This window comes from Poecilia mexicana, unplaced genomic scaffold (genome assembly GCF_051168715.1).
Source record: "Poecilia mexicana isolate PSO_F unplaced genomic scaffold, ASM5116871v1 scaffold_21, whole genome shotgun sequence".
NCBI lineage: Eukaryota > Metazoa > Chordata > Actinopteri > Cyprinodontiformes > Poeciliidae > Poecilia > Poecilia mexicana.
In genome coordinates, this window is record NW_028263390.1 from 2,963,277 (window position 1) to 2,989,067 (window position 25,791).

General features: G+C 38.6%; 3 protein-coding genes across 3 annotated transcripts; all 3 read left to right on the forward strand.

Moving 5' to 3' along the window:
* The first annotated feature begins 2,725 nt into the window (after positions 1-2,725).
* Positions 2,726-5,964, forward strand: srp9 (signal recognition particle 9). The gene is made up of 3 exons (XM_088001893.1): positions 2,726-2,921; positions 3,060-3,128; positions 5,253-5,964. The coding sequence occupies exons 1-3, from the start codon at positions 2,850-2,852 to the stop codon at positions 5,370-5,372; spliced, it is 261 nt and encodes an 86-aa protein (XP_087858019.1). The 5' UTR covers positions 2,726-2,849; the 3' UTR covers positions 5,373-5,964.
* Positions 5,965-6,671: 707 nt separating this feature from the next.
* Positions 6,672-15,808, forward strand: ephx1 (epoxide hydrolase 1, microsomal (xenobiotic)). The gene is made up of 9 exons (XM_088001891.1): positions 6,672-6,913; positions 8,848-9,037; positions 9,130-9,310; positions 9,384-9,602; positions 10,540-10,669; positions 10,760-10,974; positions 11,047-11,155; positions 12,950-13,072; positions 13,276-15,808. The coding sequence occupies exons 2-9, from the start codon at positions 8,855-8,857 to the stop codon at positions 13,487-13,489; spliced, it is 1,374 nt and encodes a 457-aa protein (XP_087858017.1). The 5' UTR covers positions 6,672-6,913; positions 8,848-8,854; the 3' UTR covers positions 13,490-15,808.
* Positions 15,809-16,833: 1,025 nt separating this feature from the next.
* On the forward strand, positions 16,834-24,918 carry tcf23 (transcription factor 23). Its single transcript, XM_088001892.1, has 4 exons — positions 16,834-18,158; positions 20,071-20,223; positions 20,451-20,615; positions 23,181-24,918. Exons 1-4 carry the CDS (start codon positions 17,877-17,879, stop codon positions 23,298-23,300), a joined length of 720 nt encoding a protein of 239 aa, XP_087858018.1. The 5' UTR covers positions 16,834-17,876; the 3' UTR covers positions 23,301-24,918.
* Positions 24,919-25,791: the final 873 nt, after the last annotated feature.

Consider the following 25,791-nt stretch of genomic DNA (forward strand, 5'->3'; position numbering starts at 1 on the left):
ATTCAGTCTGTGGCTTTATCCAAGTCACAGCCTTTATTGATTACAAAAATATCTTCTTCATCAGTCAGTCTACAACTGTATTATGTTGTTCACAGATCAACCTTTCACTACAAATTTACAAATGTTTTAATTAAGATGTTTGTTGTTTCTGTAATTGAGCTCATAAAATGCTTAGCACTCTTTGCTTTGCAATAAGATATTATCACCTAAAAATGACATAATCAACACTAAAACTCATTAAGAACGTCCAGTTTGCACAGAAGTAGGATGCAGTCTTCTATGTACTTGTGCTTTGTTATGTTTTCACCTTAAAATGTCTGCTATAAAAGAGGTCTGAAAAGTATTCAATATGTAAAAGTCCATCTGTGCATCTACTTAACAGGCAATGAGTGCTGTCTTCACTGGTCCTTTACCCGACATGTCCTTTAAACATTCATTAAACCTTAATCAAAGCAAACATTCAGCATAATTTCCTCCCATTGTTAATGCAGGAGCATCACCAAATGTCACTTTCATCCATTAAATTAGTCTATAACTACATTTCTTCAATCCAGTCAGTTTTTATAACAGCAGCACAATTACAATACTAATTCAACAAGTAAGTCTGTACTGTAAACCACGTATCCACTCAGGCACCTAAAGAGGTTTACTAGAGCTAAAGTGATTTTGTATTGTTTACTGACAGATTCAATTAAATCTGTCAATATTCAAATTAAAGTAATAAATGTTTTCTAAAAGAAAAATAAAGATATACAACACTTGGTAAAATATATGTCTTTAAATGTTGGCATGCTACAATCACAAACCATGATGTATTTCTGTGGGTATTTTATGTTATACACCATCACAAAGCAGAACATAACAGTTAGGAGGAGTTGAAAGAATATATGGCTTCCTAAACCTTTTAAATATTCTTTTTTATTTTGCCACAACAAACAGTGAAGATGAACATGTGGAAGATGAGACCAACACTGAACTGTTTGGTCAACATTCGAAGGTTGAAAAATACTTGATTTTGGAACTTAAGAAGGAATTGGGGATAGCATGGCATTGTAACTTGACAAAATGAGGGTATCAGTATGTTTGAAGAAAACATCATAAGAGGATCTAGTAAAACTTTATTAAATATATTAATTTGGGGAAAGAGTAACTAGCACTGAAGTCTGGTTTTCAAGGGTGGTAAAGTGTCTTTTGTGCAGAAATGAAACTCACTTGATCTTTACATTTATAGTGAAAAACTAAAGATTTCCTATCCTGGCTTAGAAAATACAGCAGGCATTCTGGTTCATGTCGTGTTTTTCCCTGGATTTGCTGTTTATAGATCTGTGTGGATGGTTGGGCTAGCCCTAATTTACACGAGTGAATTCAAAAATCTAAAACTGATCCAAGCTACCCATATGAGCTTCAAGAAACTAAGCTGATGAGGTGCCAGGACACCCAGGACACCCAGGACACCGCCCTCCTCCCCATCCAAAGCTATGAACCAGAAGAATAAATGCCAGTGAAGCTAAGAGAAACATGGGTTTTCTTTTGTCCACCATAGATTTAAAGTGTCCATATTAGCACCCACTAAAGTATAGAATACAAAATGTTAATTTGAACTCATGTTTCTTGGACAAAGCGAATACATGTAAGTTTAGGACTTTAAAAAGAGTATTTCTCAGGTTCTAAATGTATCACGCAAAAAAAGAAAAAGGTTTTAACTGTGTTTGTGGGTTTTTCTTTTTCACAAGAATAAGTTGAGTAAAATAACATAAAAACACATTTTAAACTAACAAAAAACACACATAGGTGTAAACGTACAAACTTTCACAACAACGTTATTGTATTTGATAGACTGGATGTATCTTTAGCTCTGCACTTTGTCATTTTGCCTTAGAGTCAGGAGATTATGTCGGAAGACTTGGAGGACTGGAGTCACTCACTCCACCTCAGCAGGATGCAACTGAGTCGATTTAATTTTTCTGAACTTTTTTTTTTAAGTAGAAGAACCTCATGTTTCTTTGTTGAATTAGTTGTTTATGAAACACCCTTAACTGCGTCTGCCATCTAGTGGACAAGCTACGAATAGCACATTTTGGTTAGGCGTTAAAATCTAACTAACCTAAAATGAATACGTCTATGGATAAAATGAAGAACATTTGGAAAAACATTCTATATGTTTTGGAATCTATCCTAAAAAAATGAAATCATATGTCATTGCACAACAATAAGTCGCAGAGTGATTTTGAATATTTTTTGCTTTTTGTATTTAGTTGAAGTGAAGTTTTGTCCATTTTGTTTTATTGTGGAAAAAAATAAAGTGAGGGGGGAATTGTATTGTATTTCTCTTAAAAAATAAAAACGAATAGAATTGATTCTAAGTTAGTAAATAATGTTCCGCATCGATCAGAAAATAGGATAATTGTGTTATGTTTTAATCACTAGAAAATGAGCTATAGAAAATATACAAGCTGTGAATAATTTTTTTCCGGGTTACGTCCTTTTAATTCATTAAAAATAAAAGCCTGTCTAATACAGCTTACAAACGCAAGAGGCAGTTTGTCGAAATTCATCCAAATCATTATGTGAGATTATGATAGTTAAAAATATCAACCTTACAGAAGTTTTCTGAAACAGTCTTTGTATTGCTTGAATCATAAGTTTGAATGAAATTACCGAGTTACCTATTAAAGGAGCTTTATTTTGAAAGGTTGCAGCTGACAAAGTGTGCGCCTCCGTTTCGCTTCGCTGTGATTGGCTAGCCTTCCTGCGGCTGCTGATGTGTTGTTCGGAATTTAGCAACTCTTCTCCGGCTGATTCAAACCGTGTATTTTGGTGCTGTTTTGTAGTTTCATCGAGTGAAAACAATGCCTTACTATCAGACTTGGGAGGAGTTCGCTCGGGCAGCAGAAAAGCTGTACCTGGCGGATCCAATGAAGGTAAAAAAAAAACATAAAATAAACGAAAGATTTGCTTGAAATAAGCGCTACTGGCTAACACGCTGCTTAGCAGGCGACGTGTTGACGCTGAGTGCTGACTCTCCTGTTTAACTGTGGAATCTGTGGTTGTATGTACAGGTCAGGGTGGTGCTGAAGTACAGACATTGCGACGGTAACCTCTGCATCAAAGTCACAGACAACGCCGTGGTGAGTCACAATCAGAGCCCAGAGACCCAGGGATTAACTTTAACACCGCAGTCTGGGGAAACTCGACCTCGTGAAGTTAGCTTCTGATTCGCAGCCTCCTTATCTGCTATTTCACAGCTTTCAATTAACTTGGATTGAATTGAATGAACGTTTTACAAACTGAGCTGTGGAATAATCAATCTGCCTTTGAAAACAGAAAGAATTACCCTTTATTATTTTATTATGTAGCCCGTAGGGTTTAAACCCTGCAGTTTAAACCTGTGGGTTTGTTTCTCAGTGTTAATGTAACCTGGACCACTATTATAATTAACTGAAAACCTTTGACTTGAGTAGAATAAACAGGATTGATTGCTTTCTATTGGTCAGTTTCAATGACTGACTGACTGTTTTGGGGACAAAAACAAGACAACACTTGATTTTCTCACCCTGATCTCCTACTGTGAGATGGACGTATAGATAAAAACTGCTAAATGTTGTAAAATAAATGTTCAATTTTCATCTGTGAGGTAAGGAAAATCAGAAACTTTTCAGTATCACAAAGGTTGATCTGTCTGAAACTCACTGGATCGCCATGGTAAAACAAGCTGAACTCAAACCCTGCTCAGGATAATCAGGTAATGATTGTAGAAGTTGTTTGTCAGAAGTCCAGCCTGTTCCACATCTTCTTCTAGATCAAGCTGAGATTTGGTCTGAAACTGTTATGGCATCAGATGTATTGATACTTGCCTCACATTAGCAATTGATATAAATTTATGATAATTAAAGTACTATGAGTCCAAGTTAAAATTCTAGACTTAAAGGCACAGTGCAACCTTAAAGGTTTTTCCTGTTTCTGCTTTTTTTGTAACAACTAAATACAAATGTTTCTGTGTTGAGCCCTTTTAGTAAGACCTCTACTAAAAACTCTCTTGTTGGAAAGCCAGAATCTAATGGATAGATGAAACATAAAAAAATTCTACGTTTTCTGAGTGATTGAAATTGATGTTATTTACTAACCTGGTAAAAATCAGCCCCTGGTTCTACACTGTCTTTGTACAGAGGGTCTTCTTTGACTATTGAGAAATGATTGCTTACTGGAAGCGTACTCTGTAGAAGTTTTACATTTTACCTAATTGCTAACATTTGGTTGTGACATAATGCAGTCGTTCGATGCTATGAAGTTTACTGGAAATTTCTTGTGCACTGCTAAGAGAGAAGTGCTGAGCAGAACAAGATGGTTTTTAATGTTAATTCAATATTTACAAGTGTGTCCGACGCCTACTGGGTGGCTCATTCTGCCTTTGGTAAACTACAATGGCAGCTTACCATTGTAGACTGCCATGGTAGAGTTCTAAAACTACAATTCTGCAACGGAATGTAGTCAAGACTGGGAACAGATAAGCTGAAGTTTCATCGGAGAAATCGAGTTCAATGGGAGAAATCTCAGATGGTGCACTGAAGGGAGATGAGAATCCAGCGGAATCACACACAAAGTCAATGACCAGGCTAGTTGTTAATTCAAAATTGACAATATTAAACTGCAATATTGAAATATAATCTGCAAGAGATCCTCTGAGCCAGCCTACAGTCTGGTAGTTATACTTTGCGGAAAGAATTACTTTTGATTTTAGTTTGACTTTTTTCATCTCACCACCCAAATGAAACTTTTTCTTGTTTCTCTTTAGGACAAGAAAATATTAACTCTTCATAGTTTCTAAAATAGCTTGCCTTTGGTCTCTTGTAATGTACTTAAGGCCACTCATTCAGGTTGAATTTGAGGTAGTTTTTGTAAATGCTTTCACTAATATCAAGTTGTATTTTACTCCTAATTTTTCCTTTTATGGCTGTGTTTGTCCTGTGTACTTCTTTCTTTATTCTGCATATGTATTCCAATTAGGTTGTGATATCTTTAGTTTGGATTTGTAATTTCCAGTGTTCCGCTGCCATTCTTGGCCAAGTCTCTCTTGGAAAAGAGATTTTTTAAAATCTCAAAGAGACATACCTCATTAACTAAACTTACTTCAGTCATTTAAAATTTAACTAATGAAGCTTTTTATGCTACTAGTCTGCCTGTGCAGTCTAGTAGCTATTCCTTTAAAAGATTCGTGTCTCTGGCCTCATGTCCCATATGTTCTGTCCTTACAGTGTCTACAGTACAAGACAGACCAGGCTCAGGATGTGAAGAAGATCGAGAAGCTCCATGGAAAACTGATGAGACTCATGGTGTCCAAGGAGACCCACAGCGGCTCCATGGAGACGGACTAACACGCCCTGGATGCACTTTTCTTTTGGAACGCCGGGACTAATTTCAGAGGACTTGTTTGTTGTTTAGAGCACAGAGGCACCAGGGGAGGAGACTGAGAGACATCGGTCACTGAGAGGGAATGTGGAGGGAATAATCTGATTGGCTACACCGATGGAATAATGTCAGAGGAGAGATTAATATTCAGTCTATGTATTTTTTTTCTGAGGATTTTGTTTTATCCCATCTCAGTACATTAAATACCATCATATTTTGTTTTCAGACATTCTAAACACACATATGATGGTATCAGTGGAACCCAGTGTAGGCTGTTGAGATGATTAAGGAACTAGAAGATGATGGGAGAAAAAATATCTACTTTAGAGGAGGTTACATTTCTTTTCTGCTTTCAGGGGGGTAGATTTTTGTCTATGCCTCTATGACTGCATTTTGATGCTGTATTTGATTTCATTTTGCATTTTCCTTATCTACTTGTGCTCATGCAAAGCCGTTTTCTCTGTAAGTGAGGAAGAATCCAGTTTTTACAGAGAAATCTCCACATCTCCGAAAGCCAGAGTGATTTCAATAAATGTTTATTTTCTCTGGTACAACCAACATCCCTGCTGTAGTTTTTCCTAATGTTAGCATTGTTGCTTCCTGATGCTGCTTCCTAGGTGAGAATAAGGAGCCCCAACCCAGAACGCGACATGTGGAGTCAACAGTTCTGAAAGATGTTCGGTCAGTTATTTCATTTGTGACTACAACAAGGCCAAATAACAACAGACAAAAACAAATTTAGATTTTTGGAAGAGAACATTGTACATCAATGTGGTTAATAGTATCATCATAGTACATCTATAGGACTATTTTGATGGTATACCTTGTAGTCACGACTCCTTAGATGTTTCTGCATAAAAAGGTAAAGACATGTTTGAATTATAAGAAAACTCAATTATCAATATGCATGTACATTGATAATGACATTCTTTCACACAATAGCCATAAATGACAGACACACTGGAAATGGAGCATTTTTTTTACACATGGTCTGAGGATTAATTACATCTTTTATTTCTGATCAAGTTCAGCAAAAGAAAAATGTAATAAATTTTATAAAAATATTTTCTGTCATTGTTTTTATCTAAATGATTTAACTCAAATGTATAATATGCGGCTTTCAAATAAAACGGAAAGTAACTATTATATTTATGATTACTGTCAATTGGAAGATACAATTTAGTATTTTGATGGAAAATATGACTTATTGTACTCGTACCACAGTTTGAATACAACACGAAACACTACATATCCCATCATCCTCTTCTCAAGCTCAGTTTCTAAGAGGAAAAACTCCTCCTGCGTGTTTCCTCGTCAATTCGTGCTCAGTGCGATTTAAACTGTGTGGACAATTTGACTGAATGTGAGAAAGTTCTGATGTAAAGAACTGCAGGAAGAAAGGAAAACGGCAGAGTTTGGGAATAAACAGAGCAGAACCGTCCGTCCGTCCGTCCACCGTGTCCCGTCTGCCTGTGAACCTTCCTCCTGCGGGTCTGTGGGACTTAAGGTAAAAACCTTTTAACTTGGGAATTCTCCTGTGAATTAATGAACAGTTAAAGCTGTTTTCTCTGCATTATACACGAGGCGAAATTTGAGAGTCGTTTAAGTCCCGAGACAGTGTTGCGTTTACTGGGCGTAGGAACACAACTTTAATGAAACGTCTATAGAAGAAACAGCTGAACACTTCCATCTAATTATAATAACACGTTAGGTTTTGCATTTGCAGGGTCTGCCTTTAATGTACATCGACTAGCTAAATGTAAGCAGGGAAAATGTGTTATTTTGTTGCACTAAGGAGTGTGACTAAACTTTTAGACAATTTTTAATAAAGAGCAGTCTGTTCCAGAAAATAGTCATGGATATCCTGCATTCAGGCTCCAGACAGGTCACTGAACTGCGTCACAACGACATGCCAGGGACTGAGGAGGCTTTTCCCTCAACCTTCGCCCCTGTCCCGCTGGTTAACTGCAGAACTTGAAGGTCTTCATAGAAATAGGAATGATTGGGTCCATGTTGGTGCATAGAAGCTTCGTCATGCAGCTCTCAGGCTTGGTCAGTGCTGCCCTATAATCCCGTCAGCTGGTCACAGACACAACAACACAGACTCTGTTTCGGTCCACTCAGCCTCCCGCTGGGTCTGGAGCCAGTGAAGGATTGTGGCTCAGCTCTGGGTCACACCACAGACTCATGGGCTTATCCGGTTGTACTGAGTCAAGCTATCTGAAGTCGTAGAGAGATTTTCTCAAACACACAAATTTTTACTTTAGTTTAAAACTGGTAAAAGTTGGATTTTTAAAATCACACACATCAAACAAACTAGTGATCCTAAGTCTGTATCATGGTTTTCATCATTACAAGAGTAATGTTATTTTGATTTATTTTGGAACTAGTTAATTGTAAGTAGTGATGAAAGTATGTATAGTGTTGTTACTTTTAGTATTTTCTCCTGGTTCCCTAAGAACGTAATTTAAAGTCATCTGTTCACCCAGTAATTCATCCTAATTGTGTGGAGTTTAGATTTATTAAATGTAAACTGCATCTAGCTACATCTAGCATTTATATCCTGTCTTAGAGACGAGCTCTGAATGATCAATAGTACATTGAAGTTCTATCAGTTATACTGGTATCAGATTGCAAACATTTTACAACCCAGTTCAGCCTGTCCTCTCTCCAGTAGTGGACCAGGAGTATGAAAGTCCAAAGCAAAAGTCTGATAGGGGTTACTCCTTCACAGAGTGGCTGCTCATATCATATGAACAAACTGTATAGGGAGCTGGTCCTTCAGTTTCCATGCTGTTCTATCTGGGATTTTCTTCATCATAAATATTTATAGTCATCAAAACCTCCTCTGGATGTTTCCTACCAGTGAGGGTAAAGAATGCACCTAAACAATATGGCATGGTGTTTGACACAATCCCCAGAGGTGCTTTAAAACATCCATTTATGTCTACCTCCATGTCAAAATCATACGATGCCTTGTTTTGATTCAAGTTCCATTTATACTGACCGTGATTGTCATTTAAAAGTAATAAAACAACCAACAAAAAAATTAACATAACCTTAACAGTTAAATCTTTTTTATTTGGAATGGCTAAAATGTGACCATAATTTTTTTATATGTTAACTGTTTTAGTATGTATGATAAATATCATATTCACACCTCCAAGCATTTACAAGAAAAACTTTATTTCTAGATTGTATTGTCTTTTACCAATTATTATATAGGAATAATGCAGGAAGGCTTCATTAGTGTATAAGTTAAAATTAGCAAAAATGCTAAGCTTAGCTTAGCAATTTTTTTTAGCTTAGCATTCTGTGTGCATCCTGTGTTTCTAGATTATTAAGTTCTATCTTTCTTTTTTATTGTATCTTTTAGTGACTAAATGAAGGGTTTATTTACAACTTTATGTCCGATTCTGTTCATATTTAACTTCTCTACAGAAGCATAATGTTCACAGCAGTGCTGGTTGCCCTGGTGATCGGAGGATTGATTATCTTCCTGGTTCAGAGGCGCAGGAACCAGGTTCTGAAGACAGAGGATGGCTGGTGGGGGGCTGGAGCGCCCCCCAATGCTGAGGAAGACCTCACCATCCGGTCCTTTAAAGTAACCACCAGTGATGAGGAGCTGGAGGTGAGCTAATCAAATGCACCTGAAACCCTGCAGTATCTTCTCCAAATCTTCATCCTGTCCTCCCTCCTTCTGTTGTCCCTGTTGTCTCCTAGGATCTGTACAGGAGGATGGACCAGACCCGTCCTGTTCCCTCGCTGGAGGACAGCCAGTTTCATTACGGCTTCAACTCCCACTACCTGCAGAAGGTGGTCTCTTACTGGAGAAAGGACTTTGACTGGAGGAGACAAGTGGACAAACTGAACCAGTACCCACATTTTAAAACCAACATTGAAGGTGAGGCGTCACAGCTGACACGTTCATGAAGAAGCTACGCAGATAACTTTGACCATTTTGAACTTCTAACCAGGTATTGACGTTCACTATGTGCACGTGAAGCCCAAGACGGTGCCTGAGGGGACAAAAGCCATTCCCCTCATAATGGTCCATGGCTGGCCCGGCTCATTCTATGAGTTCTATGGGCTGATCCCCATGTTAACAGAGCCTTCGGATCCCGGTCAGCTTGTGTTTGAGGTGGTGTGTCCGTCCATCCCAGGCTACAGCTTTTCTGAAGCACCACGGAAGAAAGGTCAGTTTGGAAGGACTCATGCCGAATGTTTACTCTTAATCAGTATTACAGAGCTAAAAGTATCGTGGCAGTTGGGGCAGTACACCAGTAAAGCCAGTTTCATGTCAATGAAAACAAGGTAAAAGTACTGCTGGGCCTGAGTAGTCTGGTGGTGTAGAAATAGGTTTTCAACTATGTGTTTGACCTATAAACTCTCAACCAGTGTTTGTGGGTCTGAGGCACCCACTACATTTTATTGTTGTTATTAAACACAAACAAAATGTTTTTACCATACAAAATACTTTTTAAAATACAAAAAATGGTTTTCACTTTACTTCAATTGCATCAATGTAAACCGCATATATGTTTGGTTTTTGTCTTCTAACTTTGACATAAAAACATTTTATGTTGAAAAAGTACCAGTTCCTGTTTATTATGACAAAAAACTGTGAATTAAAAGAAGAACAAAATTTCTATTCAATATGCAAGTAAACACTTATGTTTACCTTTGAATGTGTGTGTAAGGCTTTATGATAAGTTATTTTTTATCTTATTTTTACTTTTATTAGAAATTCCACTCATAAAGAACACAAGTTGAAAATATCACCCTAGGAATGTGAATGTATCTGCTGTGATGCTTCTGGCACATGTACATAGCATCAATGTTTCAACTTTATCCAGAAAAGCAGGTGCAGATAAGAGGATTCACATACACACAAACATCCTTGTACTTCTATCAGTCTGAGGACTTTTTATTGACTCCCATTCATCTTAGTTATTTCATTTATGCCTAACCCTGACATTTCCCATGCAAGTCTATTCCTAACCCTAACCTTAACCAAAACTTCATTCACCCCATTCTAAACCTAACTAGCAGTAGAAGGGTTGTAGTTCTCAGAGGTTCTCAGTGGAGTTTGCAGTAACTGTAACGTTTTTCCCTCTGCCCTTGTATGATCAGGTTTCGATTCCGTTTGTGCTGCACGCATCTTCCACAAGCTGATGAAGCGTCTGGGTTTCCAGCAGTTCTACGCTCATGGAGGGGACTGGGGCTGGCTGGTCACCACTAACATGGCTCAGCTCGAGCCCAAGTATGACTCAATACCCCTGTTTAATGACAGGCCCAGCTTAACTACGGTTCACACAACTCTTCAACGTCTTATTTCCTTCGCTCCTCTTAGAACTGTTAAAGGTCTGCACGTGAACTTTGCTCCGCCCTCCAAGCCGGGGCTGCTCATGACTTTGTCCATCATGCTCGGCCACCGCTTCCCTAAGCTGTTTGGATTCACTGAAACAGACGTAGAGCGACTCTACCCCTGCATGGAGAAGCTAGTGTTGGAATCCATCAAAGAGTCTGGCTACATGCACATCCAGGCGACCAAACCTGACACAGCCGGTAAGAACTGATCATTCAGTGCAAGTCTTTTGTTTTAAATCCTAAATGGCAGTGATTGCTTTGTTCTGTCAGGTCGTGGGCTGAATGACTCTCCTGTCGGTCTGGCTGCCTACATTCTGGAGAAGTTTTCCACATGGACAGATCATAACTTCAGGAACCTGGAAGACGGAGGACTCACCAGGTTAGGAATAGGTGCTAAAGGGAGATGTTTTTCTCATGTTAAGTTGGGGATGGAACAGTAAATGTCCAGTACATCCCTGTCAATTGGACATCAAACGTATAAAGCCTTGTTGCATACCTGAACAACTGAAGAAAGTTTATGTGTGGAAGGAGTCCAACTTCAAAAAGGGACATCTAAACTAGAAACAATGCAAATCGTTCAATAGCAAAATGCAACATGTCTTAACTCTGCACTGAACTATTACTATATTACTCACCTGAAACATCGTCAACCACTGATACTGGAGAAAAATTAGGTTACGTCCAAATCCAGCTGCCTAGAGCATCCAGTCAGGCTAAACTTCATATGTCATGTAAGGAGATTAATCTTCATGGGTGAGAGCTTGATGTTTGATGAGACAGCAGACGTGCTGCATTCAGATACAGCTAAATATTAAGTGTGGGAGTCCACCAACATCTTTAATTGAGTTAATTACACAGACTGTAATTAATTAATCACAATTGCATTTTAGTCCAAAAACCACATATAAGCAAAATAAGCAACATTTTCAATAAAAAATAAATTTTACTGCTACATTATTGGTTCAGGAACTCCTGATCATTCATGGAGCTTCTTTATAAATGTGGACTGTGAATGCTGATGACATTAGCATTGAAGGTGTCTGTGCTGCTGCTACATGCTTAGCATTAAGATGCTATTTTAGGTTTGATTAGCTTCACTGACATTCTAAGTCCTTTTAGCACAACTTGAACACAACAACAGTCTTCTCCAGCGTCCCTTCAGATTGTTTTGTGAAGCAGGAAGTAATCCAGTGACCAGTGGATCAAGAGAAGCGATTTTGTCGTCCATCGCTGTTGCTTGCTGATGTTTCTTGTGTGTCAAATTTAAGGGTTTACCAGAAACACGATGCAAAGATTCCAGCTCAGGACTTTTATTTTTTTTAAATCTTTTGGTACTTCCATCCATTCATCGATCCATTTTCTGCCGCTTATCCTGGGTCGGGTCGCGGGACGTACCCGGAACACCTCACCAGGGAGGCATCCAGGAGGCATCCAGACCAGATGCCCGAGCCACCTCAACTGGCTCCTCTCGACGTGGAGGAGCAGCCGCTCTACTCTGAGTCCCTCCCGGATGACTGAGCTTCTCACCCTGTCTCTAAGGGAGAGCCTAGAGAGCCTAGACACCCTGCAGAGGAAACCCATTTCGGCCGCTTGTATCCGGGACCTCGTTCTTTCAGTCATGACCCAAAGCTCATGACAATAGATGAGGGTGGGAACGTAGATCGACCAGTAAATCGAGAGCTTCGCCTTTTGACTCAGCTCTCTCTTCAGTATGACGGACCGGTACAGCGCCCGCTTCACGGCTATCCGCCTGTCGATCTCCTTCTCCCCTCTTCCCTCATTCATGAACAAGATCCCCAGATACTTAAACTCCTCCACTTGAGGCAGGACGACCCCCCTGACCCGGAGAAGGCACTCTACCCTTTTTTGGAACTTACATAAGAAAAAGAAAATGCAGTTAATTGTATTAAATATAATGTCTATGTAATTAATTAAAGTCTTGCACCTACTAAGTACTAAAACTTAAATATTTTGTGACTTAAATATATTTAAGTCTTATTTAAAGATTTCTAAACAACCGCTCGCTACATTGCTGTATAATCCATCTGTCCAATTATTGCTCATAACATTTTATTCATTGAAAGAAGTTCAAGCTAATTTCCTGTCAGTTCTAAACTTTCCACTTTTGGTTTTTAGAACACATCTGAGTAAAATCCTGATCCATTCCTTACAGGAAGTTCTCTCTGGATGACCTGCTTACCAACGTTATGATCTACTGGACTTCAGGCTGCATCGTTTCTTCAATGAGGTTCTATAAGGAAAACTTTGGCAAAGGTCTGGACGCGCCCCATGCTAAGTGAGTGATAATTCATCCTGGATCCTATCCAGTCTTTACATTTTCAACAGACACTGCATTCCTCCTTGAAATTGATGTCGAGAAAATCCAGTAAGATGTATCAAATCAGAGAAATCATGAAAGCTTTTAATGTTCAAGCTATAAAGTAATTCTCTGCTTTGCTGGAGGGCTGTTGTTGTTATTTGATGGCTTTCTGCTCCCAGGATACCGGTCTTCGTTCCGACAGGCTTCGCCTGCTTCCCCAACGAGCTGATGCATACGCCCAAGCTTTGGGTCAAACAGAAATACCACAACCTCGTCAGCTTTTCTCCCATGCAGCGCGGCGGCCATTTCGCTGCCATGGAGGAGCCCCGGCTGATGGCGGAGGACATCCAGCAGTTCACAAGATCAGTGGAGGAGATGATGAAGAAGAAGTAGAAGGTTGATGGATAAGATGCCAAATGTTTTCTCCTGCATTTAGCCAAGAGAGGAGGTGATTTTTTCCTCTTAGTGGAATCAGAACATTTTAGTGGATTAGAATAACATATATTTGGGGCATGTAACATTCAAATACCCACACACATCGCACACCTACCTGTTAGATGAAAGCAACTAAATAACTAGAGGCAACATATTACAGTTAATTGTTGCATAAAGCATGTATTTCAGAAAAATGTTACATAAATCATTATTTCTAAATTTTTCCTGTTCTCCTTCAATCACGTAGTAATAAAACTGACTGGTTTTAGAGATGGTTTGTGTTGGCAGTCCAGCTGTTTAATGGATATCTAAGCACTCCACTCACTACAGCCTGGAGTGCTGAAAAGAGTAGAGTGAGCAGCTGCAGATGGGATGTCAGGGGGCAGCCAGTGTTATTGTGTTGACAGCATAGACAAGGTGCCAAGCATTCCTCTAACTGATAGCAGAAGACCTCCACACTCAGGCCACAGCCGTGATAACGCTTGCTGACCAGTCAGGTTTAATATTCAGCCATGTTGCCGTTTAGACGCATTTCAATCTTCCTGGAGTCAAACAAGAATGGCTCTTACTTTACCTTTACTTTTCTTATTTGACCAGGAATTAGTGATGCAAGTAATTTATTAAAGGGGCCGTATTATGCAAAATGTACTTTTTTGAGCTTTATATCATGTTATAGTGTTATACTCCCTTATCAAACCATTCTTGGAGTGTTGCTTTGATTCTTTCTTGCATGTTTCAGAAATTATTTAGTCTCCATGGCAACCATTCAGCTGTGCAAAACACCTGGCTAGCCCCGCCTTCGAGACGCAACTCCTCCTCAGAGCTGCAGTTTCCAAGTTTCCACCTCACAGAGTAGCCACACTTTCCCCACTCAGCTCCTTCAGACTAGCCAGCAGCAATTAGCAAACACCTGTTGAAACTCATCTCAGTGAGACACTGGTAAAATTTTGTTAAATGGTTAATAGAGGAGTGTTGTTGTGATGACTTCCTGAAGGCGGAGTTTCAGAAACAGCAGGAGTTTTTAAAGAGACAAAGGCCCAATTTCAAGGCATGAAATAACAAAGTCAAATTTCTTTAGTCATATTTGAGATATATAGCATTTTCATAACAACTGATAGGAACAGTATCATTTTACAGCACAATCAAGTGACTATGTGTCTGGAAAATACATCATACTGAATCTTTAATGAGTCAAACAAAAGTAGATAGATCTTATCAATCTACCAACGATTAAATGATAAGTGACCACGTACTTAAAAAACAGAGTTTTCTCTTGTACCAAGAGGACCAACCATCTTTGCATTGCATGAAGATCTAAACTTTTGATAATATACAGAATAAAAAAAATAAATAAACAATTATATTTTAACATTATTTGGTGTAAGATGTATTACCCCTGAGTAGACCGTTTTTCTGTTTCTGTTCTGGAATGGCCCCACCATCTTTATTTCTGTCTCTGGCTCTGCTTACGGGTGACCAGCAGCGCCCTTTGCTGGATGGCGACCACAGTTCAACCTCTAACAGAAGGTCTAAGTGGATGTTATTAGTTAATCATTTAGCAGCTGTTTCAGTTGAAGGAATGTCTTATTGAAAATAGTATCTCTTCTACCAGAGAAAATTCATTGTGATGAGTGATAAAAATCCTAGACATAAATTTACAGATAAACACAATAATCACTATTAATTCTATCTAGTTTATCTATGTAGTGCCATTTCACAGCAAATGTTGACTCGAGGCACTTTACAAAAAAATATTTCAATTGAATTATACATTCCAATTGATCCTAGTTAGATAATATGAAGGTATAAATAATCACACAATTATTTCACAATAATTATTGTATCTGCTGTATAGCAAACCTGCTGAGTCATTGTTATCTATAGACAAGTCCATTTCATAATAGATCTACATGATCTTTAAAGAAACATAAACTTGTAGTGGTAGAAGCTACAGTGATGAAGTTTAGAGTTTAATGAAGATTTGGATATGCAATTATTGATCACTTATTGGAAACAGAAGAGTCACTTTATGTGGAGACATAAAGCGTCTCCACATATGTTGTTGTTTGATGACATATTTAGATGATTTACTTGAGAGTGAATTAAGGCTTGTTTTTGTTTTTCTTTATTAATGAAGAGTGCAAAAAGTTTCCAACATCAGCATTTTTTTTTACTGTAGAAATATTCAACAGATGTTAAGATATGAGTTTTACTATTTTGACTTTTAGCAATGTATTGTATACCTTCGGATATAATAAAACTAACAGTTTATCACTGTTTTGTTCTCACTATTTCTTTTTGCCTCTCAACAAAACTTACAGCTGAATGCTAAAGTCTGACCTCAGGTAACCTCAGCAGACATTTAAAGAGATTTTTCCCCCAAAAGAAACAAGTCATTAAAATACCTCCATCATTAATCCCTTAATGCACTGATGCAGCTGTATACATGCAATAAATACAGAATTATCACATTTTAAAATGGCACAACAGAGCATTGGACTTTTTAAGTTTGTTATGTAACAAAAACAAAGAACAAGAACATGGAATAAACATATGAACTGGCACTGCTTAATTTGGCAATTAACTGAGCAGAAAAGTCCTGGTGAAATCCAGACTTTAATCTGGAAACATTTCAATATGGCCTCTTCTAGTATGGAAATGAGAGAATCACTTGCTGTTGGTGTTTAGTAGCTCTACGTCTCAGTTAATAAGGCTAATTTTAAATTTCAAATAACAAACCTAGTTCCAAGTCCTTAAGAAGGGCAACCAGAAAACCACCAGTTGGACCCAAGAATATCTGTATCTGTAATATCTGTTTACAGGAAAAGCAAAACAGAACAATCACTGTTAACTAATTTATCACAGAGCTAACGGATGCTTAAATTCATCAGCTGAAAGTGAATCCAGATCTGACTGCATCCATAAATATCTTCTCTGAAGTCACTAATCTTTATCTTCATTCCTTTCAGTTCAAATAGTCAGTATTCATGGAAATAACATTATTGCCATGTTCTCCGAAAAAATCTGGGTGATGAAATTTGTACTTCAACAAGCTCCTGTCAACACAATTTAGAAAAAATCAAATAAGCTGAAATAATAATAATAATAAAAAAAACAAAAACCTAAAATCCCATTGAGTTTAAAAGCCCGGGAAGTTACAGCAGTGTAATGTGGCTATTGTAGACAGAAAAAAGGAGTTTTTATTTTTACCAAAGTAAACTCAAAAATTTTGAGGTTAACCTCAGAAATTTTATTGTCAAAAAACAAGATCTTGAAAAGTCTAAAATCTTCAATTCATGCAAATGTTCTGAGTTTCAAAAGTCAAAAACTTTCAACTTTTCAAACTCAGAAATTTACAAGTTTTTCTAGAAAATGTGTTGTTTTTTTTCTAACAAATGTATTCCTTTTTTCCCATCTATGTCTGTCATAGGCTGTCTTATTCATTCTTGTGTAAGTATAATTCCAAGCTGGTTAAATATTATAACAGGATACTTCACCCCTTTAGACTTAACTCTGGTTTGGTAGATTGGAGGATTCTGCCTGTCCTCAGACAGGATATACATGTCTGTTATGCAGATACTAAATCATACATAAATTCTTCTTTAACCTCTCCATCAGCAGTGGTGACCAGCAGAGCATCACTGCTGGAACACTTTATTCTGATCTTGTTCATCTTCCAAACTCTTGACTCTAACTTTTCAATGTCCTTAAATCAGGGTGAAAAACCAAACAAATGTTAAGCAAACTACTCTCCATGCCTGTCCGTGTTTGGTGAGGTTTAATGTCGCGCTGCCCCGCGCCTCAGATCCCACCCCTGTCCAGCTGCAAGCAGAGCTCTGAGTTTCCCAAGGCCCCCCAGAGCCCCCAGCCCGGGACACCCTCCCAGCGCTGCACTCCCCCAGGCCCTGACTGCCTGCCCGCCTGCTCCTCTTGGCAACCGAACAGCCAGGGGAGGATCAGGATGACCGGGCGGCCGAGATAAGGACCACATGAAGTTTCCCGCATTACCTCACCCGATTAGGAAAGGAGCAGAGAGAGACGCAGAGCGAGGGAGAGAGGGGTCATGCTGGGAGGAACTGAGCGGACGGACAAGGAAGAGTCCAGAGCCTGCAGTGTTCGCCAGCGGCCTGATGGATCTGGGTGGATGCGGGGCTTCCTACTGAGGAGCTTCGGATTAGCCAGACAGAACCAAGCTGGACCAGGAAGAGACGTGATGAGTACTTTCAGCTGTTTGAGTCAGTAGCTTCTTTTGAGATCCAGATCAGGCTTTAAAGATGAGAAGATGAAAAGATGACCTCGGGTCAGGTGCTTTGTTGTGCTTTCACTGAATTACCTACTAGACAGTATGAACTTTCCTCACAGCAGCCTGCTGCGGTCTAAAGCAAACCTCCATCTGGCCAATGAAAACACACCGAGCCACGGTGATTTAAGTCCTCCCGACGCGCTGGGAGTCTGCTGTGGCTCTCCGGCGGAACCCATGGCGGTCAGCCCTCTGGAAGGGCTCATGTCGGTGACCGTGAACCAGCAGCTGGTGCATCAGAGCCCCGCTGCAACAGCCGACCACCCAGCAGCCCCACAGGGACACAGGGAGAGCACCACCAGCAGCCGCCAGGAGCCCAGGAAGTGGGTCAGTTCCTTTTCTCTAGTTTAACTAAAACATGACCCTGGTTTGTAAGGGAGACTACGGCAGAACAACAGAGCACAATTTAATAAGTTATGATCTAGTCATCACAACCATCGTATTAGTATTATTTCTTCCTGTAGGACTAGTTGAAAGATGTTGGATATGCTGATAATGTGGACTATTTGGTCATAGGTTCAAACTGTTTATATATTTATATACAGCTCTGGAAAAACATGAAGTTAAAATTATGAGTTTCTCTGATTCTTTATAGTTATATGTTTGAGTAAAATGAACATTATTCTTTTATTCTGTGAATTACTGACAACATGTCTCTGAAATTCCAAGCAAAAGTTTTGTATGTATTTGCAGTAAATGAGAAATGATCAAAATAACACAAAAGATGTAGTGTTTTCAGACCTTAATTAATGAAAGGAAATAAGTTGATATTCATTTAGAAACAACAATATTAATGTCTGAACTCAGGAGGAGTTCAGAAATCAATATTTGGTGGAAGAACCAGAAGGTTTCCAGTGGGGCTCAGAGCAGTGGGCTCTTCATTTTTTCAAGAGTTGTATAAATATTTTTTTTATTATTAAATTTGATTAATCTATACTACAAAAACACAAAATACTTTGAACAAGTATTTTTTACTAACTTCCAAGTAACTTTTCAACAAGATATATGAGTTTGTTTAAAGTCAATATAGATAAAAACTGGTACTGACAGATTATTTCAGTTACATTGTTGGAAATATGCCTTGTTATAATGAAACAATCTGCCAGAGAAACAATAACTTTTTAAATCAATATCAATATATTATTGACTTCAAACAAGCTACAATATTTATTTATTTATTTTCAATGTATTTCTGATTTTTTTTAAGCTACGATATTTTGCTGAAAAGTTATTTGTAAATTAGTTTAGTCTTATTTCATGTGCATTCAGTTATTTGCAGTAGATAAACAAATACTTGGGAAGATTTGACTTTTTTTGCAGTGAATTTTTTTCAAAGTGAAAGTTTTTCATTTTGCTTTGTTTTATTTCAATTATAAGAGCTTCCAACATGTTTTTACTTTCACTTTGCGACTGAATAAATCAGAATTTACAGATCAAATGCTTCTTCTTCTTCTTCTTCTTCTTCTTCTTCTTCTTCTTCTTCTTCTTCTTAATAATAGTAATAGAACAATAATTATTATTATTATGTAAAATGCACTTAAGAAAACACTAAATAAAGGATCTTTACTTTTCATTTAGGAGGAGTCATTTTTTAAGCAAACATCTAAAACAAGCTGAATCGTTTATTAAAACAAAAATAAGGACAAATTATATATTTTGTTTATTCAATCATTCATCATGTAGTTTTTGGAATTGTTCTTAAGCATTAAGATTTGATTGTTAAGAGAATTTTTTTTCTCCAGAGAAGTGTAATGAATTGATAAGTCTGCTTAATGCAGCATAAATAAATATAACGTTTCACCTGGAAATACATATTATATTAGTGACATTAGTGATGATTTATTTTAAAAACTGGAATTATTTCATTGGTCACTCAGATGTTTTGTGTGGGAAGTTGGAAGATGATTAATAAAAGTCACATTGGAAATAAATGTTCAAGCTTCATTTTCTCCATTTTTATCTTGTGTAAATCTGAAAGGAAAATACTGAACCCTGTAAAAACTAACAAATGAACCTTCTGTCTGTGACAGCTGCTGTTTCTGTTTGTGTCAGTCCACCCATTTGAGTCCCAACACACAGAGCCCGCCACTGCTCTTCTCTTTTCCAATTTGGTCCGATCAGAGTGAGAGCCGGTAATCTGAGCGGCTCTAACGCTGACAAAACACACGGAACTGACGCCGTTCCAAACTGAACTGGAGATCAGATAAACCGGTTGTATAAAGGGTGGTGTGTCTTTCAGGAGCAGACCGTGTGTGGGTCCAGGTCCAACTCGGCTCCCGCCTGTGGCCCCGCGGTCCAGAGCAGGCCCCCGAGGGCCCAGCACTCTCCAGAAAACGCAGCGCGAGAGAGGAGCCGAGTGCGCAACCTGCGGCAGGCCTTCCACAGCCTGCAGGTACACGCACATGCGCGCGCACACACACACACACACACACACACACACACACACACACACACACACACACACACACACACACACACACACACACGCACAAGTGTCACAAGGCTATTTTTAAAATCCCTATTTTTTTCTGTTCTGTGATTTTCACCTCCTTTCGCTCAGAACAGATTTTTCCCTCTTTTGTTTTTATTAAAATATAAAAACTAAACATTTCCTCCCAGGCAGCTCTGCCTTCAGTCCCACCCGACACCAAGCTGTCCAAGCTGGACGTCCTGGTCCTGGCTACTAACTACATAGCGTACCTGACCGAGACGTTGGACCAGGACGGGGCGGTGGCAGAGCACGCTGCCCCCTCCAGGCCGGGCGGATACCTGCATCCTGTCAAAGTAAGGAACTAACAGCTGACAGTTAAACACTATGTCCAGTGGGTGGCCTGCTAGATAAATGCTTCCATCACTGCTAGATGACATGTTTGCATAAAGTCAGAGGTTCTGCTGTTTCCTTCCCTCCTGATTATATTTTTACCATTTTTATCACATCATCTCTTTATTGCCTGAACCAGGAAAGGATCCATTTTGTCTTTTCTACAATAAAGTCAAACATGCAACAGGGGAAATGTCCCATTCAACCTCTTTTGTAGAGTAAATCTGCTCCAACACTGTGATACAACCAGACCCACCTCTCTGAGCTTTCTTAAAGATATCCGTCACTTCAGACGGTGGAGGTTCTTCCATGACGTCCTGGATGAGGCCACGCCCTCTGTCACCCCTAGACCAATAGACCCTTTTCACAGTGACGTCAGACAATGGCCGCCATAACTCAAAACTGGGTATCTTTACTTCCAGTGTAATTTTGCCTTGGGAACCAAGCTGAAAAATTCCCGCATTCTCATAATCTTAAGGATATAATAAAAGGTAAGTTTAATAATAAGAGCATTTAAATGTTAGATAGCTGTTATTAATCATTGTCAATTTACCATTCTCTAACTGTATTCAAAGGAACCAGCCTCCGATCATGAGTAAACCAGCTAGCAGCAGCTTTAGCCACAGTTAGGAAACATATACACCGCCGCCTGTCAGTGATGTAACGTTTAGAGGTTTATTTTCTGTATTAATGGAAAATAAAGGACAGCTTCCAACAACGTTGTTTAGAATAGTATTTTAAATATTCTGGGGCTGATTATGCATCTCTGCTCATTTTCAAGCTCAAATGAGCAACTTCACGTTCAAACACAAGTCCCCCAAAAAACGCGACCGGTGAATCATTATTTTTTTTTTTAGAAAAACAAGACAAAAGCCACAAATAACAGTTGGGCTTGACGACATTTCTGTTTTTCCAGCAACAAAATGCGCATCTCCATGCACTGTTCATGTTTCTGTCGCTGCTAACTGTCACAGAGTCTCTCCCAAAGACGCAAAGAAGGAATAAAAATAAATACAAAAGAAAATATTAATGCGCAGTGATTTGGATAAATAACTTTAATCTGATTACTGGATTTGAAATACGAACTCGTTATATTATTCGTTACCGAAAAAGTGGTCCGATTAGAGGAAGGCATTACAAAGCAGCGGCGGCACCGGACATCTCTGCTTATAACAAACAAACCCCTATTTCATGGGATGAGTGGCAACTCCAGTCTATAATTTAAGAATCTGATCAAGATTAGAGCCTAAAACGTTATAGTTCAAAAACAGTAAAAAGTTCTGGTTAAGGAACAGTTATGTCACATAGTTAGCTAGCTAACAAAATTCACTAATGCTAAGCTAACGGTTACGCAAAACAAAAATACCTACCTTCATAGTCAAACAGGTATTGTTCGGTGAAGAATTTGTAGCCTTTGTCTAATTTAGATTTTGTTGTCAGAGAAAATTGGTTTGCAAATCGTGATATATCTTCAAAACTCCATGCTCCGGTGTTCTGTCTGATCAACATATGCTGATATATATATATATATATATATATATATATATATATATATATATATATATATATATATATATATATATATATATATATATATATATATATGAAATAGACAACTTTATCATTACCTACTATGTACACCGGAACTAAGGATACACAGCTTCGAGCCAAAACGGAAGTTGTGTGAAGTCATGTGAAAAGGGTCTATTCTCAGCAGACTTGTCAAAACATAAGGATGCTAATGCTAACACATTAGGACGCTAATACCTGCTGCTGTTCTTTTCAAACATTAAAAGCTCTAGAAAACATGTTCAAGTAGAGAACAGATAAGTTAGATTTTTTTTTTATTCTGATACAAGGAGATGACAGAAAAATTATATTTTTAATCAGTACTTCTTATAATATGCAATTTTCATCTTTTTGGAAAGACACCAGTCTTATTCTTTAACAGAAATCCATCCATCCATCCATCCATCCATCCATCCATCCATCCATCCATCCATCCATCCATTCATTCACTCATTCACTCATTCACTCACACCCTTGTCCCTTTGTGGGGTTGGGAGGTGCTGGTGCCTATCTCCAGCTAACGTTCCGGATGAGAGGCGGGTACACCCTGGACAGGTCGACAGTCTGTCGCAGGGCAACACAGAGACAGACAGGACAAACAACCATGTACACACACCTAGGGACAATTTAGAGAAACCAATTAACCTGACAGTCATGTTTTTGGACTGTGGGAGGAAGCCAGAGAACTGGAGAGAACCCACCATGCACAGGGAGAACGTGCAAATTCCATGCAGAAAGACCCCGGGCCGGGAATCGAACCCAGGACTGTTGGATGCTTCACCTGACTCCTGACTGTGTTTTCCATATACATATAATGATATACGCATCACTGGACTGAATGTGTTCCAAATGATGTCCGTCATTGAGATGATTTTAGTATTCATGAGTTTAAACATGCATATATGTTTTATTTGAGCTGTAATGATCAACGCTGACGTTTTGTCCCACTCTGTCCTCAGAAGTGGCCCATGCGTTCCCTGCTCTACTGTGGCACTGTTGGAGATCTGCTGTCAGCCAATCAAAGGCCTCGGCACGGCCACAACCCGGCCCGACCTCTGACCCCAGACGAACAGCGGTAACCCAATTCCAGACTGTTTTTATCAGTCTAGTCTTCAGTCGCCGTGACGGGATCAGGAGGAAAAATCTCAGTTGTTTAATAAAAAAAACCCATATACTTTAATAATCATTTATTCAACTATTCTGTCAGTCCTTGCACTAGACCTGGTTATACATCCTTCATCATTCTGACTGCAGATTTTCTCTGTTTGCACAAGTATTTAAACCTACTGATCATTTTCACATTTTGTCACATTTCAGTGTATTTTATCAGGACATGATGTGATTTTTATGTATGGTTTCTTGTTTTCTTTTTTTTAATTGTATTAAAAAGTAAATTAAAAAAATTTAAAACCACACAGCAAAATCTTAAAATCTTACCAAGTATTTTTGTCTAGTTTTACAGTCCAAATATCTTAGTTCATTTGAAATAAGAATAAACTAAGTTACAAGTAACTTTTCACCAAGATATAGGGACTTGTTTAAAGTAAATAATTTCCTAATTTAGATTTTTTTTTAAAAAAAGGTTCTAATTTCACCTGGGAGATTAATTCAGCTATGACTTCATGGTGTATTTTGTTGACTGTATAGTTTTTTTACGACTTTGTATTTTTGTGTTTTGTAACTGTGTTACTGCTGAAGTGTGCTGTACTAATAAACTACATTAATTGATAACATGGGGAAAATATCTTGTTTAAAGTGTAAAAATCTGCCAGTGCAACTACTTTTTATTTATGTTCAATAATTATTGACTCAAAACGAGCTCCTGTATCTTGTTGAAAAGTTTCTTGTAATTTTTCTAACTGAAGCGTACTAAGATATCTGCACTAGAAACTAGACAAAAAAAGAAAATAAAAAACAAAAAAAAAACTTGGTAAGATTTGTAGTTTTTGCAGTGTTTTTATTTCTATTCATCTTATCACAGAAAACCCTGATAAAAAACAGCAAAGATATTGGATATAATATCACACAATGTGAAAAGATAAACGGGGGCATCCAAATTTTGGATGTCTGTAAATTTTAGCAGTGTATGTAGGTGAAAACACACACACACACACATACACATGTTTGCGTGGCTATCTTTGTGGGGACTTGCCATTGACTTCTATTCATTTCTACAGCCTAAACCTAACCTTTACCCTTTTCCTAACCCTAACCAAAACTCAATTTATAACTTAGGCCTAAATCTGACCCCTGACCCAAAAACAGGGTTTCCCCTTGTGGGGACCAGGCTCCGGGCCCCACAAGGATCAATTGGTCCCCACAACGTAGTATATGTCAGGAAAATCATCCCCACAAGGTATTACAAACAAATACACACGCGCGCTCACACACACACACACACACACACACACACCCCCCCCCCACACACACACACACCATAACATGATTTAAATTTACACTTGTTTGAAAGTTTTCTTCTCTTCAAGGAACAAGCACCAGACTGTCAGGAAAGGGTTTGATACGAGGAAATAAAAAGTCTGAATCTCTTGACTAATTACTCCACAAATCACAACATGAAGGAACAGTGTGTAACCAATTATCCTGATTTAAAGTCTTTTCAGATTCCTTCTGTAAGCATCTAGACATCTGTGTGCTTTTTTCTTTTTTTTTTAATGAAATAAAATGTATGTTTGCCAAGGTTTGTGTCTTTTTTTTTAATAGGGGTTTGTGTGGGAGTGGCAGGATGGACGGGCCGGCGAGCAGAGAGGGAGGGATTGTTGTGGGAACGCAGCAGCTGTCGGACCACTTAGTTCTCATTACAGCTCCACCGCAGAATGTAACCTTTCGGTTCCATGACAACACCAGCGGGCGCACTTTGCGCCATGATTGCGGGTCGCGTTCAGGGGAAAACGTCCCCCTCAACGGAAACGCTTTGAGGAAGCTAAGGACGTTCTCTGACGGCTGAGCTTTTACTTCAAGGTCAGGAAGGTCATGGAAGCCTGATCTGGACCTGTCACCAGACGATAATTCCTAATGATTAACCTGCAGCAGAAAGTATTCCTACCCCCTGAACCCTTTACACATTAATCACATCACAACCACAAGCTCCAATGTGTTTAGAGGGATCACATGTGATGGACCAACACATGTAGATCTGAGCAGATCTGCTCAGTGGTTGATGCTCTGAGTTTGAGCGGTATGAATACCTGTCATAGAACTGCATGTTATAGAAGTCACAGCTGCTGCTTTGCTCCCACTAAGTTAAAGCCAGAAAATCAATGCAGAGAATTAAAGATAATAAAGATTATCGATCAGTTGGGTAATGATTCAGACCAAAGCAGACTTCAACTTGAGTTTCTGGGAAGAGTTTTATAACTGAGACAGCTCGTCAACCAGCCTGCTGTAGAATACAATACAATACAATACAATACATCATTAACCCTGATGTGGGAAAAAAAATCACTTGTCACAGCAGCACAGTAACAAATACATGCGAGTGAATATAAAAATATCTAAAAAACAATATAATGCGTGCTGATAAATTACTTACAGAAAAAAATATTAAATTGA